General features: G+C 50.4%; 1 protein-coding gene across 3 annotated transcripts in view; it reads left to right on the top strand.

The window, feature by feature from the left end:
• Positions 1-23,123, top strand: part of RAP1GAP2 (RAP1 GTPase activating protein 2) — a 217,561-nt gene that overhangs the window by 99,858 nt on the left and 94,580 nt on the right. For all 3 annotated transcript variants that reach the window (XR_001145542.1, XM_012726333.1, XM_012726334.1), the window contains one exon: positions 16,545-16,629. Coding sequence is in view for 2 of the 3 variants with exons in the window: in XM_012726333.1 (XP_012581787.1) it covers positions 16,545-16,629 (85 nt within the window). In the remaining variant the exon portion in view is untranslated. The remainder of the gene's footprint in view (positions 1-16,544; positions 16,630-23,123) is intronic.

Here is a 23,123-nt window from a genome sequence, read left to right as displayed (position 1 = left end):
CCTCCCGGGCAGGCGGGAATCGAACTCATGCTGAAGTGGCTTTAGCTTCTTAATGCTGTGCTTTAACCCACCGCGCCACCAGGGAGGGTCCCTGGAGTGACCTTTTAACTGGCCTCCCTGCTGTCCCCAAACATGATAGCCAGAGTGTTCCTCAGAATTCATAAGCCAAATCCATCTTTGTTCTGCTTAGAACAGAACATGGACAAAAGTCAAATTCTTACCATGACCACATTCCCTTCATGATCTTCCCCGTCTGATTTCTCTGCCCTCAGCATCTATTCTCTAACCTTTGTTCACTCTGCACCAGAAGCTCTTTGGGAATGATTCCAAACCAGTGGGGCTTGCTGAGGACTGCACAGGCACCTCTGTGGGCAGGGAGACCTTCTCTGAGCTCCCCATGGCTGGGGTCAAAACGTTTCTAAGCTCCTCAGGGTTGGGGCAAAAACCTGTAGGCAGGTTGGCTGGCTGCACTGCTGTGTGAGGGATGCCAGAGCATGAGGTTTCCTCCCTCACTTACACTTCGGGCAGGATTCCTGGAGCACCAGAAACACCTGACCCAGCCTTTGGTGTGGCTCCCATTGATGTTCCTGCCACGGCCTCTAGGCCAGGGTGCCGCCTGGCCCACGGGGGCTTCTGGAGCTCGGATCCCTTTTAGCTGATGGGTTTTGACCTTGATTGAGAGGGCAGTGTCTTCCGTCTGTTTCCAGAAGCTTTTATTTTCTTTCTTCCTCCTTTCACCACGTCTGTCATGCCGCTCTTTTCTCTTTCCCTTTTCTTCCTCTGTCACTGTTTACTTTCCCCCTCTCTGTTCTATAAATCTACGCAACAAATTCATTTAAAAAGTCTTATTTATTTCTTTTATCTGCAGCATACTGAAACTGTTGCCTCCTTTAGGACTTGGCTTGTGAGCTTTGGGCATTAGTCAGGCTCTGATCTAGACAGCCTGGGGGTACTGGATGGAGAGACCCAGCTCACGGCCATGTGGCCTGGATTTCATCAGCCTGGTCTCAGAGGCTCTGACCCAGATAGGAAGGTGGGTGACTCTTTCTGGCTCCTCCGTCTAGTCCAGAGAAGGACTAGAAAGGACAGGGAGGGGACTGGGTGATTTCAGCCAGCCTTCAAGCAATAGCCAAGCTAGGTCTGTTGCTGTGGGCTCCCCTCAACCCCATTTGTGTGCACCCTGGGCTCCCTGGCAGATTCCCTCTGTTGTCTCTTCAGGGAAAATGTGGGGACAGCAGGGATATTTTGTGGGGATCACCTCCTGTCACCTCTACTTGAGACTTGTGTTCCTGGCTCAAGCAGACCTGGGTGAACCTTGCAATGGCACCAGGGGCCTCCCCAGCAAGGGCACAGCTAAGCCCTCGTTTGCTCAGATGTGAATTTATTGTTCCGCACAGGAGGGGACAAAGGAGCGTGGGGTGTGGTCCTGGGAAATTTGCAGGGAAAAGTGAGGGTGTTGAATTCTGTGCTTTGCTGTGGGGTGAGAGAATAAATGCAATGAGGAGGCAGAGATGCAGTTGGAGGGCACAGCTGTCCTCTTTCATTCATCCTTTCCTTCAGCCACGTACTCATTCCCTGCTGGATAGCACAGATCACACATCTGGGGTCAAGTTCTTGAGTCTGAGTTCTAGTTCTTCCATTAACTGTCTGCGTTTCCTTTAACAAATCACTCAGTCTTCCCTGTGTCTTAGCTGACTCATGTATATATAAGATGAAAACATCACTCCTTGTCCTGATCATCTTTATAGAACTGTGCTTGGCAGAGAAGGTGATAACAAATGTTGTCAGTGCAACCTTACACAAATGTAAGGCCTCAGAATTAACAGACAGTTTTTGGGGGGTCTGAGGAGGGGGGTGTATGAGTGCTGCCCCAGGCCCCGTGGGCTCAACAGAGATGAGCATGGCAGTCCTTGTTCTCGGACCTGGAGGTCAGGTGGAAGGGTCTTATCAGGCGTTTTCATGGGGCGCTGAACCAATGCAACCCTCAAGCTCATCATTCATTCAACAGTTACTGACAGCAGCCAGGCTATGTGTGGGGTGCTCTGGAGGCCAGCAAAGGGCCTAGGTGTCCTACCCAATCTGTAGTTTCCTGATTTCCAAGTGGAAAGAAGCCCTGGGTCCTCTCTCCTTGGTTATTTCGCGCCTTCCTCTTTGCCGTCCCTCTGGGTTCTGAGTCCAGGGGCTGGAGCAGTGTCTATTCATGATGTTTCTGGCAGGCTGAGGTGTGGCCTTTTCCTGACACTGTTTGGTGTGGCAGGGAACAGAGCTGAGAGGGGAAAACGGAGACCCAGGCAGGGACCCTTCTCTTTCAGTGGTCCCAGCTGCCTGTGGAAGCCGATTTTGTGCCTCCTGGGGAGAATAATTCTGTGTCCGTGGAGAGGCCCTTCCAGTGTTATTGACATCAATGCATCATCTTGTCATTTAAGTGACCAGGGCAGCTGGAAATGATTCAGCAGGAAGGCTGAAACAGCAGCTTTCTCTCTGTCCCGATTCCCTGTGGCAGGTGCTGGGCCTCCCCCCAGGGGCCTAGCGTGCTGTGGTTTGAAGGGTTGCATCAGAACAGCAGAAAGCAGATGTGGCAGGGCCCCTCCCTAGGCCGCTTCACTGCATTAGGTGCTGCTGAATTCTCTCAAATGTATTTTCCAGGTTTTTTTTTTTAACCACCAAAACTTAAAGATCAGAAATAGAATAATCATCTCTCACTCAGTGGTGTCCTTTGAACTAATCCAACATGGACTATTTGTATAGTCCGAATCATTTAAAAGAATATATTTGTAGGCAGTTAGCAAATACAAACAATTTTCTCTTAGAAAAATAACTTGTCAGCCCTCCCTGGTGACTCAGTGGGTGAAAGTGCAGCCCTGCAAGCGAGCCGCAGCTGCTTCAGTGCCAGTTCGATCCCCACTCTGGAGGTGACCACATGGCGCAGTAGATCTCTCCTGACCCGCCCACTGCTCCCCTCAGCAGTGTATTTCAGTCTATCTGCTTATTCTGCTCCATGCTCTGTCTCTGGTGAATCCTCTCACCCCCTGCACCCGGGCCTGTACCCCAGTTTTGAATGCATAAATAAATAAATCTTAAAAAAAAAAAAAAGAAAAAGAACTTGCCTCAGGCTCTTTCCCAGGCAGCTTTTGGGCCTCAGGTTGGTGTAGGGCTGAACACCCAGGGGTCCTTGAATTACCTCTTCTTCAACAGAGGGTATAATGAATTACTTTTGTGACTTTTTCTATGAATCAACTGTAAATGACTGTGCATGTCCTCAAAGCCGTGGCACCGTTAACTTTTAAATGGTTGGTTTTATCGCAGTTAGAAGAAAAGTGAACAAAAAAATCAAAAGACAAAAAAAGTGGAATAAACAAACAAAAATAACAACACAAAAAGAACTTCTGTGTGTATGAGCCGTGGTGTCAGATTCCCGGGGCTTACCTGGTGGCACTCAGAAGCCAGGGGTGCTGGTGCCAGGAACTGTTTTGAATCTGAAAACCCCAGAGCAGGAGCATAAAGATGGGAGCCATCCAGAGTTTGCCTGCCAGGGTCCTGAGGATCCCAGATTTACCACTTGGGAACTTCTACAGATCACTTCTATGAATCAACTGTAAAATAAAAGCACAATTCTGTATTCACTTCATAGGGCATTTGAAAAGATTAAATAAAATCATGCATGTAAGGAGTTTAGCATAGTGCTAAATAAACATTAGCTGGTATTATGATGAGAATGAGGATGAGGATATTGGAGAATACTTCTGTTAGCTCTACTACCCCTATTTAGAGGAGTAATCCAAGGTCAGCAGAATCAGAGAAGGTCATTGCTTGGTAACAGGTCAGACCCGTGGGGAATGGTTAACTCTGCCTGGGACTCTTGTGCAAGGAATCAAGGCCAGTAAAAGAAACAACAGTGTGTAGAGAAAATTGCAGTGGAGCTAACAGCAGCTTGCTTCCTGCTGCTTTACTTAGTGCTCTCACTCTGAGCTTTTCATTTGCTTGTTTATCCTTCCCTTTATTCAGTGCCACCCCACTCACTAGGAGGGGTGTTGGAACGGTGGGTAGGGAATACTTTGGAGACCAGTGGAGAGGCCAGACAGGATGGCTGGCTCATCAGGGCCCTCTGTTCTCAGAACAGAGGTCAGAAAGTGGGCCTGACCAGGGCAGTGGGTTGTAGATCATTATTAGATATCTTAGTTATTGTGTGGTGCCCTCCCCTGGCCAGTCCACCTCCTGACTCAGTGAGAACAGAGGGCCTTTTCTGAATCTACAAGAATACTACCCAGAGTTCATAGAATACTGCAGAGGCCATGCTAGACATCAGGATGCCCTTGAAGATGCTCACAGGAATCCTAGCCTTTTTCCCTAAAATTCCTGAGAAAGAAGTCAGTTCTGAAAGGAGGCAAGAGGCTTGCCCTTGCTGGGTTTGACTCACCTGTGTTGGTGGTAGGCTGGGTTAGAGCATGTTGTTGGTGAGGTGAGACTCTGTGCTGGCCCCTCAGGGCCACGTCAGATATACTTGGTTGCTTGCTCACAGGCCAAAGCCCTTGCCCTGGACACTCATCTCTTTATGGTGCACCATGGTTACAGACAAGAAAGGGCAAGAATGAGGAGGGCCATGCGCTCTGTTGGCATTGGGAAACAATTCCAAGCATTTGTCTTTCTAATGAATGAAACATTCATAGATAGAGGATCACCTTATTAATTGAAACCCCAGACATATTTACTCTGAAATGCCTTGAGACTGTCATTGAGCTTGAACCAATGATTAAAGTTCCCAGCCTTGTGAGTTTCTGATCAGTAGCTCATTCAGGATTGTTAACAGTTAAGAGGCAGAGTCTTGGAGTGATGGCTTAGCTGGGAAGCTGGTTCACTTGGCGACAGAGTAGCTCCCAATGCCAGCAGTGCCGAGTGGTTTCTTAGCATGGGTGGTTTAACACATCACTGTGTTAGAAACTAGATGGGGCTCTTTCTCTCCTAGGACTTTCCAGGAAGTCAGCCCGAATCCTAGGACCACTTAGTAAGCTGTGTTTCTCCCCAATGGCACCATTTTTTGGTTCTGTTCAATAGTTAATATTTGCTTATTATGACTGGGTCAATATTGTTTATTGTTGAGCAAATGTAGGTGCTATCATTATGTTTTTTTCTTATGTGACCTTTTATTTTTTTTCTGGCGTTAATGATTAATTCATGTTTCCTCCATTAGCATAGTTGTCTATGTATCTAGATTTTTTTTCCTATTTGACTATTTTTATTCATTCTACCATAATTCAGTAACTTTTTTTCCAACAAAAATTTGTACCCATTTGGTATACTATCAATTCTATTCTTTACATCAGAAGACCTTTACTAGAGCTCTCTATCCTTTATTGGACTGGTGATACTTTTCACAGGACTCTCTCAAGAAAGGGTTCAAGGATGTAAATTTTGCATTTTTCAGATTGTTTGTATTCTGTTGTCCATACGTTGAAACTTAGTTAATAGTGTGCCTGGGTGTAAAATGTAAGAACTCTTTCTTGTCCATGATAATTTTTGTATCGTTTTCACTTTGTGTCCTGTATACAAAATCTTAGTTTTCTGAGTATCTTCACTTCTAGTGTTTTTTGAAATTTCCTTTGGTTCCTTGCATTGTCTGTTTCCTTCGGGCTCTCATTTATTTTGATGTCTCTCTTAAGGTGGAGGATTTCCTTCAGATTCTCTTGTTTATTTTGATGTCTCTCTTATGTTGGGGGATTTCCTAAAATGTCACCTTTGACTGGCTCTCTGTGCCCAGGATTGGTGCTAGAAAGTAGATTGGGAGCTCTGTGTGTTTGGACTGGTGTGCCTCCCAGCAGCACGGTAGCCCTTGGAAACAAGCTGCCCTTTTTATTGGAGCAACGCAGGTGTTGTCTGTGATCAGGGATTATTCCATTTCTCAGGGTGGTTGGGGGTTGGGAAGTCATCTGGTTGAGGAAGTGACAGAGGTTGGCAGGGCAATCCAAAGACTCAGTATCTCAAATATCAAACACTTCCTCAGGTTGTCTCCCCTGTCCATCTTCCAAGTACCTGGAGTTCCTTGTAGGCTAAAAGTTTCCTTCCTGTACGTTTCCCCTTGTCATTTTATATATTTTTTAAAACATTTTTTAAGGGATTTCAGAAGAGGCAAAGTGAACGCATGTGGTCAGTTTATGTTATCATGGAGCCTGCACAAATTTAATACTGTATCTATATTTTCCTATCTCTATTTATATCTTCTGAAGATGTGAGAAACTATTCAAATTTATTTTTATTGTGAGATCTGTCATACATCCAAACTCACTCATAAAATAAGCACCCATGGACTTGCCATCTAGATCATGAAATACTAGCAGTTTGGGAAAATGCTGATATCCTGTGTCTTGGTGATGCTGTAGTTTTGTGATTTCTGATTCTGAAGCTGTCTGAGGCTGTGACCTTGTGAGCTGGCTGCCTTTGCTCTGCTCATGATGTGGCTCCCTCAACTGAGGCCAGGCTGTGCCAAGCAGAACTGCTGACCAGGTGAGGGAAGCTGCTCACTCGACAGTTTCCAGGTGATGCAGTCTAAGTTTATGAGTGGAATGGCATGCACACGTAGTTGAGTGAGTTGCCCAGCACCTGGGAAACAGCCCCGTGCAAGATCTAGGAACGGCCCAGCGCTGCCTCCTTGACACTTGGTCCTCGGCGGCTTCTGTTCTCACACTGCCCCTCTCTCATCCCGACCCCCAACACCTGCCCCTGGCCTCAGTCTCCGCTTTGTTTGCCTTATATCTCTCTGTCTTAGACTTCAGTTCTTTCTCATCCCATTTGTGTCTCCTAGCGGCCTCTGCCTTGCAGGCTGTCCAGAATGAATGCTTTATTGTTTGCTTCTTGCAAACTCATCTCTCCTACTCAGTCTGTGTCTTGATTGCAGTTCGATCATTTAGTTTCTGAAACCCAAGTCTCTCACTTTTTTTTGTATTAGCTTTCTCTTCCTCCTTACCCTCAGTCACTAGGCCTCTTAATTTTGCCTTGGACATGTCTTATGGGCCTGACCGTCTCATTTCAATGAGCATGAGCACAGTAGAGTCCACCTATGGCATTTCTCCATCCACCTTTCCCCCTCCCAGTCACTTGGTTCTCCCCGGCCTCCATGGGGCCCTCCAGCAGAGCCCTGCAGGTCACGACGCCTGGACTTTCCAAATCCGCTGCTCCCCTTGCCCATGAGGTAGAGTTCAGATGATTCAGTGCCGGTTTCCCACACTTGAGCCATCATCTGCACTCCACGGTCACTGCCTGCATGTCTATGTGCCGCCTACACCAGATACTTGATCGTTTCCTTCAACCAACTCAGTCTTAAAAACTTGAATGAAGTCCTTTAGAAGGCGACTATGTCCTGCCACAATCTGAATCTGAATGACCGCTACGCACAGCAGGGCGTTACAAAAGGCCAGTAAGTAACCCTACGATTAAAGACCATCCCAGAACCGCCTGCTCTGGGGACTCTCTTCTCCAGGGGGCCACTGCTCCTCCCGTTAGGCAGTGCAGCACAGGGCTTAGCATCATGGACTGGGACGCCAGACTGCGTAGGTCCTAGCTGTATCATGTTCTGGTCCCGCTGTGGGAATGAGGGCAAGTTACTTAGCCTCTCTGGGTTTCAGTTTCCCCATCTGTAAAGTGGGTTCATTAATACTTGCTGCGTAGGGATCTTGTGAGTACTACATGAGAAGATGTTTGCATCAATTCAGACACTGCTGAGGACATGCGAAGCTCCAGGACTACTTGCTGGCATTTCCCACTTTGAGGGCCTCCTAAGCCCCAGAGATAGGCTCCCTCTGCCTCGAAGACACAGAAAGCCCTCCCACGGGCCCCACTGCGCTCCTCCATGCCCCGCTTTTCCTTTTCTTCTCTCTTTCTCAGGCAGACGATGGCCTTTCCTGAAGGCACAGCTCAGCTGTCACCCCGCTGAGATACCTTCGCTTCCCTGTCTCCCCATGGCGCTCTGTTCTCTATCTGTTTAATCCACAATTAACTTTTGGCAAATGGGTCTTTCACGTGGGAGTGCTGTGGCTTCAGGATGGTTTCCACATTTTCCCTTTTCCCACCTGGATAGTCTTCTCAGATGCTTGTAAATAATTCAGATGTCACCTCTCATGCTAGACACAGTCTCCTCTGCCCTCCAAGAATTCAAGTTTAAAGAGCACGAGAAGGTGCTGGCTGGTGCCTTCTCTTCCTTTCCTGCAGGTCCCAGACGTGGGGAGCCGACTTTCCCATTGTGGGGAAACCCAGGAGTTCCAGTCCGACATCTCGAGTTTGAGGCGCAGCGCTTTAAGTTTTCTGACTTCGTGACCCTTCAGAGACCACTGAAGTCTCAGGGTCTCTGCTCACATGTGTGGTCACAGCAGCATTCAGTTATAAAAGCTGTCTGTTGGGGAAGGCTGATTTTCCCAGGAGTGTAGAGATTTGCATGGGGGTGATGTTAGTCCATCAGCTCTGAAACAGTCGTCCCCAGCCAGGGTCGTGAGTGGGCGTCCGTGGCTAGTGTCCATACTGGGTGTCATGGCTGTTGTCCATAGAGACTGCATGGCAGCTTTGCCCTGTCGCGCCTTGCTCCACTTAGTACCTGTGCGGTCTCCTACTGGCCCAGTGTAGGGGTTCAGTGTCCTCCAGGGAAGGGCACTACTGTCCTTACTCAGATACCCAGAAAGAAGCCACCTTGTCCTTGAGGCTGTAGGTGTGGAGTTCCGCCCATGCCTCTCTCTGTCCCACATGTAGCCACATATTGCCCCACCCCCAAGGTCACCCCGACAGCACCCTGACACAGCTGTGAGCCCTGGGATCCTGCTGTCAGTATTCCCCTTGGGGGGACCCTGTGGGCTCCTGGGGCACTGCCATTCCTCATGCTTTATGGCCGTGCATAAACTAGCTGTGCTTCCAGCAGGTTCTTCCCGAGATGTGCTGCTCCCTTGGGGTTTGCTTGTGCTGAGGTGCTCCCTGCTGGGGCGTGGGCGAGGCTGGATGCAGATTTGGGTGCCTCCCTTGGTCTCTCTGGGACTCTGTTCTGTTGACCAGGCTATTGGGTGGTGTCTAACAGTTTCTTCCAGGGCTGCTGGTCTCTGCCCATGAACCCTGGGGTTGGGTGGGCACAGGTCAGGAGGGGCTGCCATATATCATTCCTGGGGAGTATGGACTCCCCGGAGGTCCAGAGTCATGCTCGGAATCCCATCCTTTCAGGGATGGGATGTGTGACACCTTTAAGGTGCTAAGAGGTGAGCAACACCTGATCCTTCGCAGAAAAACTCTTCCACCTATCAGAGCCTCTTGTTCCTGAATCCTGTATCCCCCTTTCTACCCTCCCCACAGCCCTCTTCCACACTGGTCCCAGCACAGGACAGACAGTAATGCCCTAACAAGTTTGTTCCCTGCAGGCTGCACATGACCAGAACCTGGTGGCCCCCACATGGCCACTGGGCCCTCCTGTCCCTGCTTCCTAGGCTGAGTGTTCAAAGTATGTGGGCGTTTGAGTTCCCCAAGATCTGAAGATGTCCCTGCCTCCCCCCTCCCTCTGACTGCTTGCTGCTCTGGCCCCCTCCATCAGGCCCATTCTTTCTAGCTCATTTTACGATGCCTTTGGACACCAGAACATAGATGGGGAGCAGCTACTTTATTTTTGCTATTCCCTGGCTCTGTGCTAAGTGCTTTATAGGCTTATTCAAACCTCTAATGAGGCATTATACATTATATCATTTTACAGGGAGGAGTGTGGTAACCTGACTCAAATCACATAGCTAATCCGGGTGATGATGAAACTAAAATCCAGGCCTGTTGGACCACAGAGCTGGTGCATCTGATCCGTTGTACCCACTGCCCATCTATGCCCTTCAAGGTGGGAGCCTCGTCCTCAAGGTGGTGCCAGGCTGTGCTGCCACGTGTGGATAGAGTTTCTCAAACATTGTTTTCCAACCACAGGGACACCCCAGCCCTGCTGGCTGCTAAAATGCAGGCTTCGTGATCATTCCATCGGGCCATGGCTTGCTGTGAATAGCCAGGCAGACTCCAATGGACGCGAACCCTCAGCCCTACCCAGCTTGGTGTCTGCTTGTCCTTCGCCCAGGCCCAGCTTGTCCAGAGACCACGACATTCTCTACTACGCTGAAAGCTGTCTAAGACTCTCGTCATGTTGAAGAGTTGAACACACTTTCTGAGTTCATGCAGAGGGGAAATCAGAGACGCTAGGACTTTTTTCTTTCCTTTCTTTTTTTTTTTAAAGATTTATTTATTTATTCGTACAGAACTGGGGTACAGGCCAGAGATGCGGAGGGTGAGAGGATTCACCAGAGACAGAACAGGCAGATCGACGAAGTATTCTGAGGGGAGCAGCTGGCGAGTCAGGAGAGGTCTGCCTCGTCATGTGGATCTCCTCCGGGGCAGGCGGGGATCGAACTCATATGGAAGTGGCTTAAGCTTCTTTGTGTTGTGCTTTTAACCTGCTGCGCCACCAGGGAGGGCCCAGAGACGTTAGGACTTTGAGGGTCCAGTTTGTCGGGCTACAGTTAGCTCGAGCCTGTTCTGGGTTCTCATTCCTTTCTTTCCTATTGTGTCTGTTTCTTGGGATTCCTCTTGAAGCTTTTTAATGTTGTCATGTGAGATTATATTATGTTATGTTATTTCCTATTGAATGTAGTCTTGTTGGTTATAAAGGGTGTGGAAATGTGAAAAGCTAGAACATTAAAAATCTCCTCAAGTCAATGTCTATGCTGCAAATACTGAAGAGAGCTGGGAGTGGAGGAAAGGTGTTGCTTTTAACATGACAGCGTGGTGAGGAAACCTGCTTAGTGCTGCTGTAAGCTGGAACCTGCACCCTGCCTAGGGTGTGGAAAGGCAGCCTGGAAGAACCTAGGCAGCAGGAATGATAGAGATGGAACACATTTCAAACCCTTTTTTCTCGTTCCTTTAAAATAACTAAGATATAAATGCATATCATAAACTTCACCTTTAAGATGTACAGTTCAGTGGTTTTTAATATTCACAGAGTTGTGCAATCATCATCTCTATGTGGCTTCAGACCATTTTTCTCACGTTGACAAGAACCTCCTTATCCATTAGCGGCCAGTCCCTATTTCCTCTGCCTTCTCACCTTGCAACCTCTAATCTAGCCTATGCCTCTGGATTTGCTCTTCTGGACATTTCATAGCCATGGAATCATACACTATGTGGTCTTTTGTGAGTGTCGTCTTTCACTTAGCGTGATGATGTTGAGGTCTATCCAGCCGCATCACTCCAGTCTCTGCCTCTGCCTCCTGGTAGCATGTATTAGTACCTCACTCCTTTTTGCGGCTAAATAATATTTCACCCTGTGAATACACCACATTTTGTTGACTCATTCCTTGGAAGATGGACAGTTGGATTGTTTCTACCTTTTGACTTTTGAATAATGTTCCTTATTCCTTTTGACTTGGTTTTCCTGGGGGAGGTCTTTGTATAATTAGCTGTACTTCTTTAGCCTGGCTATTTGGAAAGTAGGAGGAAGTAGAGCCAAACATGGTGGGGTGGCTGGGGAGCTGGTGTGGTGGGAGATGCAGACAAGGGGAGAACTTCCTGCCAGAGAGAGGGCTTCAACCTGGCAGAAGAGTCTTCTGCTGTTGCTGGTGAATATTTTTCCTGTTGTTGTTTGTTAGCTGATGCTTATGACCCTGAGCATAGATCCCTGGGACTCAAACTGGTGCTTATTTAAAATATATATATTTTAAAAGGCATTTAAACAATCCTGGATCTTTGCTTCTCTCTCTCTCCACTAAGAGATCAGATCCTGGTCCTGTGAGTTTTATTAATAATAAGACTGATAATCATGTAATAGATTCTGAATTTATATAGGACTTCATGTTTTATTTCAGAGCCAGTATGTTTAATTTCTTAGCGCTTTATCACCCTGATCTTTCCATATAAAAGAACAGACACAGGGAGGACACAGGGATAGCACGCAGAGCTAAACTTGAGCACAGGAATCTCTTGATTCCTCATGTAGCACTTTCCTAGAAATGTGTGAAACGTGGCAGCTGCAGTGACTTCAGATGGTCCAGGGCAGAGTCATCCCAGGCAGAGGTGAGGACCCTGGAAACTGGTTGCTGTACGTGGGACCCTCCTTCAAGTGTCTGTCTAGATCCCTGCCAACAACTCCATCTGGGTGAATCATCTCCTCTGAACCATCAGCGTCCACCCCCGGCTGCTTTGATCATTTCCTCCTGAGAGTTGCATGTGACTAAAGCCAATTAGGATCTTCCCCAGCCTCTCCAAGCTGTCCTGTGCTCCTGGGGACAGAGCTCCAGAGTGGGGCACCTCCACGCCACTCAGCTTTGGGCAGAGGGATGCTGTGTGGCACCCCAGAGGCTGGAGGAGGGTCTCCTGACTTGCCTGCTACGTCTGCTCTTACCAGCCTTCTTTTGAAGCTGGGCAGATGCTCTCCCTTCTCCCTTCTCTTTCTCAGCCCTACCCAGCCCTCCTCTTAGGGTTCTCTGTGTGGATCTGGGGACCTGCGTCCTTATAGCTATGTGTGAACCTTGCTAAGTTGGTTGGAAGGGCAGTTTTCAGCCTCTGTGCCATGGCCCTTGTCAAAATCACTGGGTTATAAGAAAGTTGTTACAGATAATAGTCAGGCTGCCACCTCTGCTAACAACTTGGCTTTTATTAAATTAGAACAGATTCAAGGTTACCCCTTGGTAGAGTCATGTCACTTTCACCTTCTCCTGTGTGATATGTTGTCCTGACAAGGGCCTGGAGTTGCAGTAAGCACTGAAGTTCCTGCTCTATCTTATCAGCGCCAGCTGGTAGCGAGGCGGGCCCTGGCTGGCCTTGGGAGGGTGATCACACATGAATGTCCCTGGTGCTGAGGGCCGGAGCAGGATGGGCTTGGGCCCAGCTGACCTTCACTGGGGTGGTGCGGCCCTCCAATTACAAAGCCAAGGCTGGAACCTGGAACTCTGGGATTGTTTGTCTCCTAGGGCTGCTGTAACCAACAACCACAGATCAGGCACCTTAAACAGAGGATGTTGATTGTCTCAGTGCTTGAGGCTAGAAGTCTAAATAAAAGCAAGGTGTCAGTTCCTTTTGAGGGTTCCAGAGGACAATGCTTTCTTGCCTCATCTAGCTTCAGGTAGTGGCCAGTAGTCCTGGGTGTTCCTTGGCTGCATCACTCTGGTCCCCACCTCTTGTCATGTGGCATTCTCCCTGCGTCTGTCATCACATGGCCGTCACCATCTTCTCTTATAAGGACACCTGGAGAGTTAAGAGACCGCCCTAATGACGTCATCTCACCTTGACTGCAAAGACCCTATTTCTAGATAAGGTCACACTCACTGTATTGGTGGTTAGGAGCTGTGGACCACAGTTCCACTCAAACAGGCAGTTATCTCTTCGATGAGTGCTGTTGACTCCTAGAAGGAAGCCTGGATTTGAATTCAGTGGGGTCTCTCTGAGATATCTATATACCAAGGCTAGGGAGATTCTAATTTGAAGCAAAGGCCTGTGTGTACTCCTAGTTCTGGTCTTCTTGAGGGCACCAGTCACACCTTTGGCCCACTGGGTCTCCTCTGGGGTCCGGGCCAGAGCTCTGAGGCCACGTGAGAGCCATAGCCACTAGTGCTCATTCCTGCTCCAGCATTGTCCAGGCTCCGAGCATCACCCAAGAAGTCCATCCCACCGGAAGACACTGTTGCCCACCTTGATTGCCCTTACCATGAAGACTAGCCCTAGCACTTGTTCCAGCATCAAGGGGGATGGGCTGGCATAGGGAGTACTGGGTGTCACTACCACCTCTGGAGGGCTGGGTCCTATGCCCAGGACTTAGGGACGTTGCAGAATAATCACATCCACGGGAGTGGACATCTTATACCTTATACAGAGAGTCAGACAGTGTGACTTAGATGGACAGTCTTTGACTAGTGATATTAAAAACTTCCAGCAGGATGTGGAGAAAAAGGAACTCTCCTGCACTGCTGGTGGAATGCAAACTAGTACAACCACTATGGAAAACTGTTTGGAGGTTCCTCAAACTGCTAAACATGGAGCTTCCATACAACCCAGCTATCCCACTCCTAGATATCTACCCAAAAGACACAAAAACACTGATTGAAAAAGATACCTGCACCCCCATGTTTATTGCTGCTTTATTTACAATTGGAAAGACATGGAAACAGCCCAAATGCCCAAAAGTGGATGACTGGATTAAAAAGATGTGGTATATATACACAATGGAATATTACTCAGCAACCAAAAAAAAAAAAAAAAAACCAAAAAACAAACACATGTCTTTTGCAGCAACATGGATGGAACTAGAAGGGATCATGTTTAGTGAAATAAGCAGAAAGAAAAGGAAAAATACCGGATGGTTTCACACATAGCAGGAGTATAATGGACCAGGCAGGCAAGAACATAATAATGATAATGAACAGCTATATACCAGAGACATTTTACGGGGGTGGAGTGGGGAATGGGATCAAAACCAGTGAGGGGAGGGAAGTGCACTGGACTGTGGTGATGGCACATGGGTGAATTGGTGATGGGAAGCCCACGGGGATTACAACTGAGATGGAAAAAGGCACAAAATGATGTAAAAATAAAATATTATTTATTTATAAACAAAAAACACAAAACAAAACCTCCAGCATCACCCTCCTCTAGGCTTTGTGTACCTGGATATCCAGGTTTGCCACAAACTGCCTCCAGGGGAGAAGTCAGGGCCTCTGCTGACCCCATTGTAGACTTTGGGTGGGGATGTGCCTTCCCTCCCCTCTCTATCATGTTCTTCCCTATCAGGCTTCCTGCCCCTGAGGGGGAGCTCCCCTCCTCTGTCCTCACTTTAGGGGGTGCTTCCCCATTCTCTCCATCCTTCCTCCCTCTTCTTTCTCTCATCATGGCTCTTGGGCGCAGGTGTCTGAGGAGCAGGCAGAGTGACTAGGGGGCCAAGCCTGTGCCAGACTCGGCCCTGCCAGGCCCACAGGTAGGTGAGGACCAGAGCAGCCCAGTGGACCCCACAGTGATACCTTCCAAGTCTACCCATGAAGGGAAGCCGGTGGCTCCAGCTGCGAGGTGGAAGATGCCTTTCCTCTGTGTCTGAATGTGTGCACACAGGTGCACGAGTGCTGAGTCTCGGACTTCGGTGCTTGCTGTTGTTACAGTCTGGGTCAGGAGGAAGGGGACCCCTCCTCTTCAGCCCCCCCAGCCGTCAGAGTGAGACAAGGACCAGCGAGAAAGGAGGAGGAAGACAGATGGAGGAGCAGGAAGGGGGATTGGCTGGGCTGAGGTCAGTGGAGTCAGAAGGGCCTTCTGCCCCGCCAGATGTCAGAAGCTCTTACCTGCAGTCTAGAGGACAGTGCGGCATGGCCGGCTGCAGGGCAGGGGGCACTGTGCCAGGGGGTACAGGGCCCGGTAGAGGCTGCCTGGTTTCCCTTGGATGGGTCTGACTGGAGCCAGGGTTGGGTGGTAACGGGCCCCAGGCAAGGTTTCCCTCCGGAAAGCTGGAGGGCTGGGACTGGGGATGTGGGGGGTGGATTCTCTCATGAGCAAGGCTTGGTAGGGGAGCTGTAGCCTTCATTGGCAGGACACGACATTCTTTCGAGGTGATAGTGAGGGTCCTTTGGTCATTTAAGTGGTAGCAGGTGTCGGGCTAAGTTGCGGCGACTTCAAGATGGGACACCGGAGAAGGAGATGGTGGCAGAGTTGGTGTCTTGGAAGGTTCAGCCTGATCTTCTAGACTCTTAATATAGTGATAGTTATTCTTGCCCTTCGCCCCCCAACCTAGGACATAGCCAGGGAGCGTCCAGACATCAGAGTCGCTCATCTGGGGACTTCCCCGGGTTCTGCCCAGCTGGCCCTGTTGTGTAACCACTGTTCCGAAGGCAAACACTCAGGCAAACACTCCGCCTGGGGATGGGACTGCAGACCAGCACTCCCCGGTCACCAGCAAGGGCCAGATGGAAAGTGGGGAGTGTGCGAGAGCAGCTAACTTGTCGCAATCATGTTGTCATGGTGACACAACTCTGTTTAGCTGCCTCTCCATGGTCCTAGCCCACATGGACTAAAATAAGTTTTATCTGCAGCTTCCACAGCAGGCAGCCTGCTCTGCCAGGGTCAGGCCTCTGTCCAGGGTGTGTGTGTGTGTGTGTGTGTGTGTGTGTGTGTGTGTGTGTGTGAAGGCTGGATCATATACATTGACTCTTCTCCCCTTTTCCCACCCCAGTCCCAGACCTCTATCTCCTTAAGACTTTTGTCTCTCAGATTTCAGTGTACATTGGCATGGCCTGGAGAGCTTGTTAAATAAAACCTAGATTCCTGGGCTACATCCCTGGAGATCCTGGGGTGCACCCAAGAATTTGCATTTCTGACAAGTTGCCAGGTGATGCTGATGCTGGTGGGCCAGGACCTCACCTGGTGTGACTGCTTTAGAGTCAAGGCCATCCCAACTAAGAAAATGCACTACAGTTTTCCATGGTGTGTGTTGGACTGTGTCCGTGAGCCCCGCTGCTCAAAGGGGAGAAGGGGACAGCCCAGGCAGCCCTCTCTCACTGCTTCTGTGTGTTCTGGCCTCTTCACAGGAAGCAGGAGCTGGCCAACAGCTCGGATGTGGCCCTCCCGGACCGGCCGCTGTCTCCTCCTCTCACTGCCCCCCCCACCATGAAGGTAAGATAAGGGGTTCCGAGTTGCTAAGTGGTAAGGGGCTGGGTGGGGGAAGTCTCAAGGCCTGGCTCTTGCTTTGGCTGCAGGCCCAGCTCTGTCCCCTGGGCGGCCTTGGTGCCCTGACATCCCCGGAGGCAGCATCAACTTGAGCTCCCCAATGGGAGAGGAAAGTGTGACTGAGACTCAGAGGTTTTAAGGGGCAGTGAGGACAGTGACAGGCTGAAGTGGGCTTGGAGGGAGCTTGGGAATTAGTGTGAGGCCTTATGGAGCTGCGGGGCTCCAGCACAGGGTTCCGGCAGGATTAAGTGGGGGACACTTAGAATGCATTGGGTGCCCTAGGGTCTACTGGTGCCTGGGGTCCTGTGGGCTGGGGCCCTCCTGGGACTTGAGTGACTTGCTCATGCTGGCCTACCTGCCTCTGTCTGAGCCTTCTGGTCTGTCCCCATCACCCCAAGCTCTGTGGAGAGTTGCCCTGGAGTTTCTGGGGTTCAGTAGTTCTTCTCCTATTAATATTTCATTGACAAATCTGTCCTGGGAAACCACATTCCAGAATCTCAGACACAAGCCCTTCTCATTTCTAGTCCCTCCTTAGACTGTGCTGTCTGCCTTCATGAAGGGTAGCTCTGCCTTTATATTTTAATGCCCCCTGGAAGGATGGCCCCAGAGACCTCAGCTGGCCCTCAGGGAGGGGTTTTGGCTCAGCCAGTATCCCAGTGCTCTTCCCTTCTCCCTCCTTCAAATGTCCGAGGAGGACTAACCCTGAAGCAGTCACCTGCCTCCTGAATCATCTGACAGGACATCAAGCCAGCCCCATCTTTGTTTTGGGGCCCTACTGTGTGGTGACTCACATGGAAATAAGTAGGCATTTCTTCCCTGCTACTCCTTGTTGTCTCTCTCTTCCCTGACCTGATCCATTGCAAGGTGATACCCCCAAAGGAAGTAGATAAAAACCTTTTCCCATTGTCATCCTGGACACACAGAGCTGTGTGGTCTGCACAGGGGGATGGCAGGGGAGGGCAGCCTGAGCCTGCCTTGGTTGGATTAGGAGTTCAGGGTTGGGTAGGGCATAGGCCTGACTCATGTGGTAGCTACCCAGAGGGCACTGAGAAGCCAGCCCCCCTTCATCAGGCTAACCCCAGTGCCGGGACCTGTGCCAGGTGCCGGGGGGCTCATTTGCACACTGTCATCCTCAGAAGCACATCACTATCCTGAGCTTCAGCAACTTGGTCTGCAAAGTTGGTTGTGGCATGCTCAAGGATGGTGAGAGTATAAAAGGAGGAGGAAGTCTCGTAGGAGGAGTGGCCAAGCTCCCTTGGAAGGTTTTACCAACTCATATACCCATTTCATTAATCCAAGACCCAGTATTTATTTGAAGTTTCTATTAGTCAGGACTCTTGGTTGCAAGTGACAGAAACATAACTCACTTTGGCTTAAACATAAAGACAAATTTATTGCCTGTGTGATAGCAAGTATAGACTGTAGGCATGGCTGCATCCAGGAAATCTGTCTCTTTCCATCTCCTGTTTGGTTTCATTTTTTGTCAGGCTATGCTCTGCAGTAGCAGCATGGCAACAGCAGCTCCTACCTGGTTAGGAGCTCCAGAGGAAAGAAGAATGTATTTTTCCTGGGACTTCTAATAATAGTCTCTGGGAGGAAGCTCATTGGCCTGTTGTAGGTCACATGATCTATTTCTGAACCAACCACTGTGGAAGGCTCTGATTGGCCAGGCCTGGGTCTCAGGCTCTCACCTACCCATAAGAACTAGGTCTCAGGCCATCACCTACCCATAAGAACTGAGTGTGAAGGGCAGAGGGGTTTCTCAAAAGAAAGCGAGGTGCTACTAGGAGAAGAATAGGAGGCCACGCAAGGCCAACAACTTCCTGCTGAATGCTGATCAGAGCTGGCTGCTGGGGGCCTGGGAGCCAACCTAGCATGTGGAGTCTGGTTTCTGGGAGCTGGTAGTCTAGCTAGGGAGCAAAAGGTAAAAAAATAATTTCAAGAGACGAGGGACAGAATGTTAGGTGTGATGAATGTCCCAGAGGATAAAACAGTGTAGCCAGGGGACAATATTAGTGTGTGTGTGGGAATCTAACCTAAATCAGGAGAGGTTGTGTGGCGCTCAGGACGTGATCTCTAAAGTAGGCTCTGAGAGTCGAGTGGGGCTTAGGTGCAGTCAGGGGGAAGAGAAAGTTCAGAAATTGCTACTTCAAGTAAGGCTGAGGGACTAGCAGTGCCTGTGGCACTTGGAAGTGCTGTAGACCCTCACTCCGGATAGCTGAGTCGGAGTCTGCGTTTGCTGACATTTCCCGGCACATGGATGCGGGAGGAGAGCTGCCGCGGCCCGAGGGCTGCAGGCGGGAGAGAGGATGCTGCTCTGGAGCCCAAAGAAAATGAGACAGAGCGGAGAATGCAGTTAGGGGCGGAGAGACAGTCCTTGGAAACTTTGCTAAAGATTTTGGTCTTTTCCCTAAGTTGGGGCAGATAAGTCATTAAAGGTTTTAAGTGTCGTGAAAAGGGAGATGATAGGGCTTTGGAAAAAATTGCCTTGGCTGGTCGCAGGAGGATGCTCGCGGGAGGTAGGAGGATAGTGGGAGAGGAGTCGGGAGGCTGCTTGCGGATATTGGGGAGAGGATGGCGGCCTGACCCTGAGGGGCCTGTGGGACCCCTTGGACGTGGCCAGCTCTTCTAGGAGGCTGACTGATGAAATATGGGGGTTTGGGGACAGGTAGGAGATAAGAATGGCCCCAGGTTTGGAGCGATTGGATAAATGGCACATTCTCTGAGATGGGGTGGCCCAGGAGGGAGGTTTGGGGTGATATTTTCTGTGCTTGAGACACTACTGGGGATATCAGTGAGCAGCAGAGTATTTGGGGGCAGGCTCCGAGGAAGGGTGTGAAGCCAGAGGTAAAGTCACAGAGAGGGTGAAACTGGGCTCGGGGAGAGGAGGCTTTCAGCCCTCCAGGGAGAGGGTAGGGAGAGAAGATTCCTGGGGCAGCCCTGAGGTAAAGCTGGTGCTGAGGAGGGCCTCGCCAGGGAGGGACAGGCAGCTGTGTCGGCTGCTGCCAAGGCCGAGTAAGACGTGGTGGCCATGTGGGTTTGGCAGCCTGGAAGCGAGAAAAGTTCTGGGGAGACGAGGTGGAGGAGTGAGCAGAGGTGGAGTGACAGTCAGGAGGAGTAGACAGGGCTTGAAGGTGGGACACTTGAGTGTGTGGACTCTGCTCCCGTGAACCTCCGGCCCCCAGGCAGGCCCAGCGCAAGCAGCCACGGGACGTCTTACTGACCCGCAGCCGGGAGACAGCCCACCCCAAATGCTCTGCCCTTTCTTTGAGCTCAGCTCAGGAACTTCCCAGCCTGTGCTTTTACTTTCCAAAGTCCCAAAGCCAGAGTCAGAGCTGGGAACTGAGAGGAAGGACCCCTCCTGAGTGGTCATCTTGAGGACTCACGCTGGGGTAGGGACCTTTTGTGGGGTAAGGGTCCGCATATGTGGGCTACCTGGGTCTCCTGTGACTGTTCTTCGGACTCATTCTGTGTCTAAGACTTAGCCTGTGAATATGGGGCCTAAACCCACGCCCCTCCTTTCCTGCTCAGCGCAGAGGGCATGTTCTTTGGACTACGCTGACCATGTCCATTGCTGGTGGTCCAGCTCCTCCCCACCTTGAGTTCTCGGGGCCAGTGACTGCGTCTGGTTCTGTGGGCCCCAGACCTGGGGGTGGGGTGGCTGCCTGGTGGATGTCCAGCCTGTGTTGGCTGTATGGGATATTTAGCTCGCGGGAGCTTGCCATCGACCTACAGCAGAGCTGGCTCTCCAGGTGAGACTTTTCTAAGTTAAACCTACCAGCCTATGTTCTTCAGGATGGGGACTGAAGCCCTGTCCTTCCCCACCAGTTCCAGGTGGAGGCATCTGTAGATCGGCAATGTCCTCAGTGTGTGTGTGGAGGGGGGTTGGGGGGGTCATCAGGCCTCTGCTCCGCTGACCCTCCCTCCCTCCCTTGGTTACTGCACAGAGTGATGGAGTTGGGAGGTCTGAGATGTCAGCCTGGAGGCTGGAGGCTCTCTGAGGTTCAGCAGCCCCCCGCAGCCCAGCATCTGGTTAGTGTCTCATGACATTTCCTTGGCCATGTAGGCTTGGGGCAGGGAGTGCAGGGGGTACCATTTTGGCCGATTAGCTTGGGAGACAGAATATGAGGGATGGGTGATTCATTTCCTTCCTAGGTAAGCTGGAGGCCCAGAAATGGGAAGTGACCCCGCGAAGGTCCCACTGAATAGAGTTGTGTTCCTCCTAGTGAGGGTAGAGTAAGTTAAAGTCCCAGACCCAAACCTTTTTTGGTAAAGTGCTCTTCTCATTCCACCCTGCCCCCCAGGGACTGCCCCAACTCTAGCTGCTTGTCTCTCCAGGAAGGGACTGCTGGAACAGTACTGGCCTCCAGCCCAGAATCTGCCCCCCAGGCATCTGCCCCACTGACATGCCTGCTGCAACTGGCCCTTTACTCCTGCTCTCCCACCTCTTTGCTGTTTGTGTTTTCAAGGGGATTTTTTTTTTCTAATACAAAGCTGAGAAAAAGCAGCCGAAGAGATGCTGGGCAGATGGGCTAAAAGAGAGCCCAGCTCCCAGCCAGAACCGACTGTGGATGGTGCAGGGTGAGCTGGGAGCGGGGTTTGGGGTGTCTCCCTGGGCATGCTGTGATTGTTTCCCAGCCCACATTTTGTGTGATCTGGTTTTTATACCCACATGGATCAATAGGCATTTCGGAAGTGCTGCCTGTGCGTGGCCGGTGTTGCACCAGGCCCTGTGGGGTCAAACCACGGCCACGGTCCTCGAGTCTCAAAGAACTTGCTGTCTCAGGGGACCTGAATGAGCAGAAGAAACCGTATGGCTCAGCAGTGACAAGTTCAAGTGTTTCGTGTGATTTCTCAGTGGGGTGCAGGGTTTTGAAGAGGCTGGGCGGTGGGATGGGGATGTTGGAGGGGTCCTGATGGCAAGCAAGGGGTAGGACTCTGCTGACAACCTTTCTGGGCTTTGTGAAGTAATGAGGTTGACCCTCCTGACTCTCTTCCGACTCACTGTGAGCGAGCAGGCTGTTGAGGTGATGAGGCCGGGGCCTGAGGTGACCTTGATTTGAAGTGTCACACTCCTCTCTGGAGCCCCACCAGGCCTGGACTGCTCAGCTAGCTAGGAGTCCGGCCTCACTCAGCCTTCTCCATCCCCCTTTGTGCAAGTAGCTCTCCTCAGACCTTCCCCTTTCTGAAGAGGGTAGCGGAGACTTGCAGTTTCTGTTCCAGGATATGACGGGAAAGTCTTGTTCCTACGGTACTCCTTTGGTAATTTGTTCTCCATGACTCACTGAGGTACCCAAACTCTCAGGAGTGGTTCAGGCAGGGGTGTAAGTCTCCAGATGCTAGGGAAGAAATTGGAAGTCCAAAGAGCCTCCCCCTCTTTATTCCCTTTGGAAAGGGCTTTCTGGATCTCTTCTTGTCCTGCCAGCTCACCAGTTACCCAACAGTCCCCCTGTCCCCGGGAAGTGGACTGGGCTTTTCTTTCTAGCTTGTCACCTCATGCCGTCTTTCAGCTTGCCCCTGGTTCCTGTGCCCTTTCTTTTGTATGCCCCCACTCAGATCTACCGATTTTCTATGGACACGTTGGCGTCTGTGGGAAGGATGCTGGGAACCTTCTTGGATGGGGCAGGAAGGGCTGAAGGACATCAGCAAGGAGGTTTGGTTCCTCCCTCTTCAGGAAAGCCCTGGAGAGAACATGAGAGTTAGGACAAATATTTGTTCTCCCTCATTACCACGGTTACAGGAGGCTAAGCAAGTTCTCTTGTTGGGGCTCTGAGGGCCCTGGGAGGCAGTCTCTTGCTTCCATGTAGCCTCCGCTAATGTCCCTTGTCTCCGTGGGACCCACTGCCCGAGCCGCCTGATTTCAGACAGGCCATTGGTTAGAGGCGTCAAGAGCAGTGCAGACATGAGACCTGAGGAGGGCTTACCTGGATCTACATGTGTGGGGTGCGTGTGCACCCCTGTGTGACGCTAGCCCTGTGGGATGCTGCACAAGGTATATTGTCCCTGATTTCGTTCATGTTTAAGGCCAACCCATTTATACTTCTTACAAGTTACCTGCAAACCAGATTAAAAAATTCGCATACTTTGAAATCTGTAACTCATAAACAGTTTTCTCTTATTTATTTTTTATGGTCAGAAAGTTATATCTAGGATTAGCCAGCTGGACTCTGTTTAGATGACCCCAGTTTCGTTGGCCACATCCAAAGCATCACATTGATGAGGCACGTGCTCCCGTGTCTCTCCGCCAGGTTTTGCCAGGGCATTGACCCTGGCCAGGTCACAGAGCTTCTTCTGAGCTGGTTTGCTCTCCTGCTTGTCAGCCTTGACGCCCACTGTGAACACACATGTGCTGTCATCAGTCTTACATGCTGGCTCAGAGGTCACGGGGACCTGATACGGGCTGCGGTCAGGCTTGGTTCTCCTGGGCGTCCTCTTCCCGG

Source organism: Condylura cristata, unplaced genomic scaffold (assembly GCF_000260355.1).
Source record: "Condylura cristata isolate star-nosed mole 26May11 unplaced genomic scaffold, ConCri1.0 scaffold00017, whole genome shotgun sequence".
Lineage (NCBI taxonomy): Eukaryota > Metazoa > Chordata > Mammalia > Eulipotyphla > Talpidae > Condylura > Condylura cristata.
The sequence above is the reverse complement of the archived record's forward strand: the minus strand, read 5'-3'. Positions and strand labels throughout refer to the sequence as shown.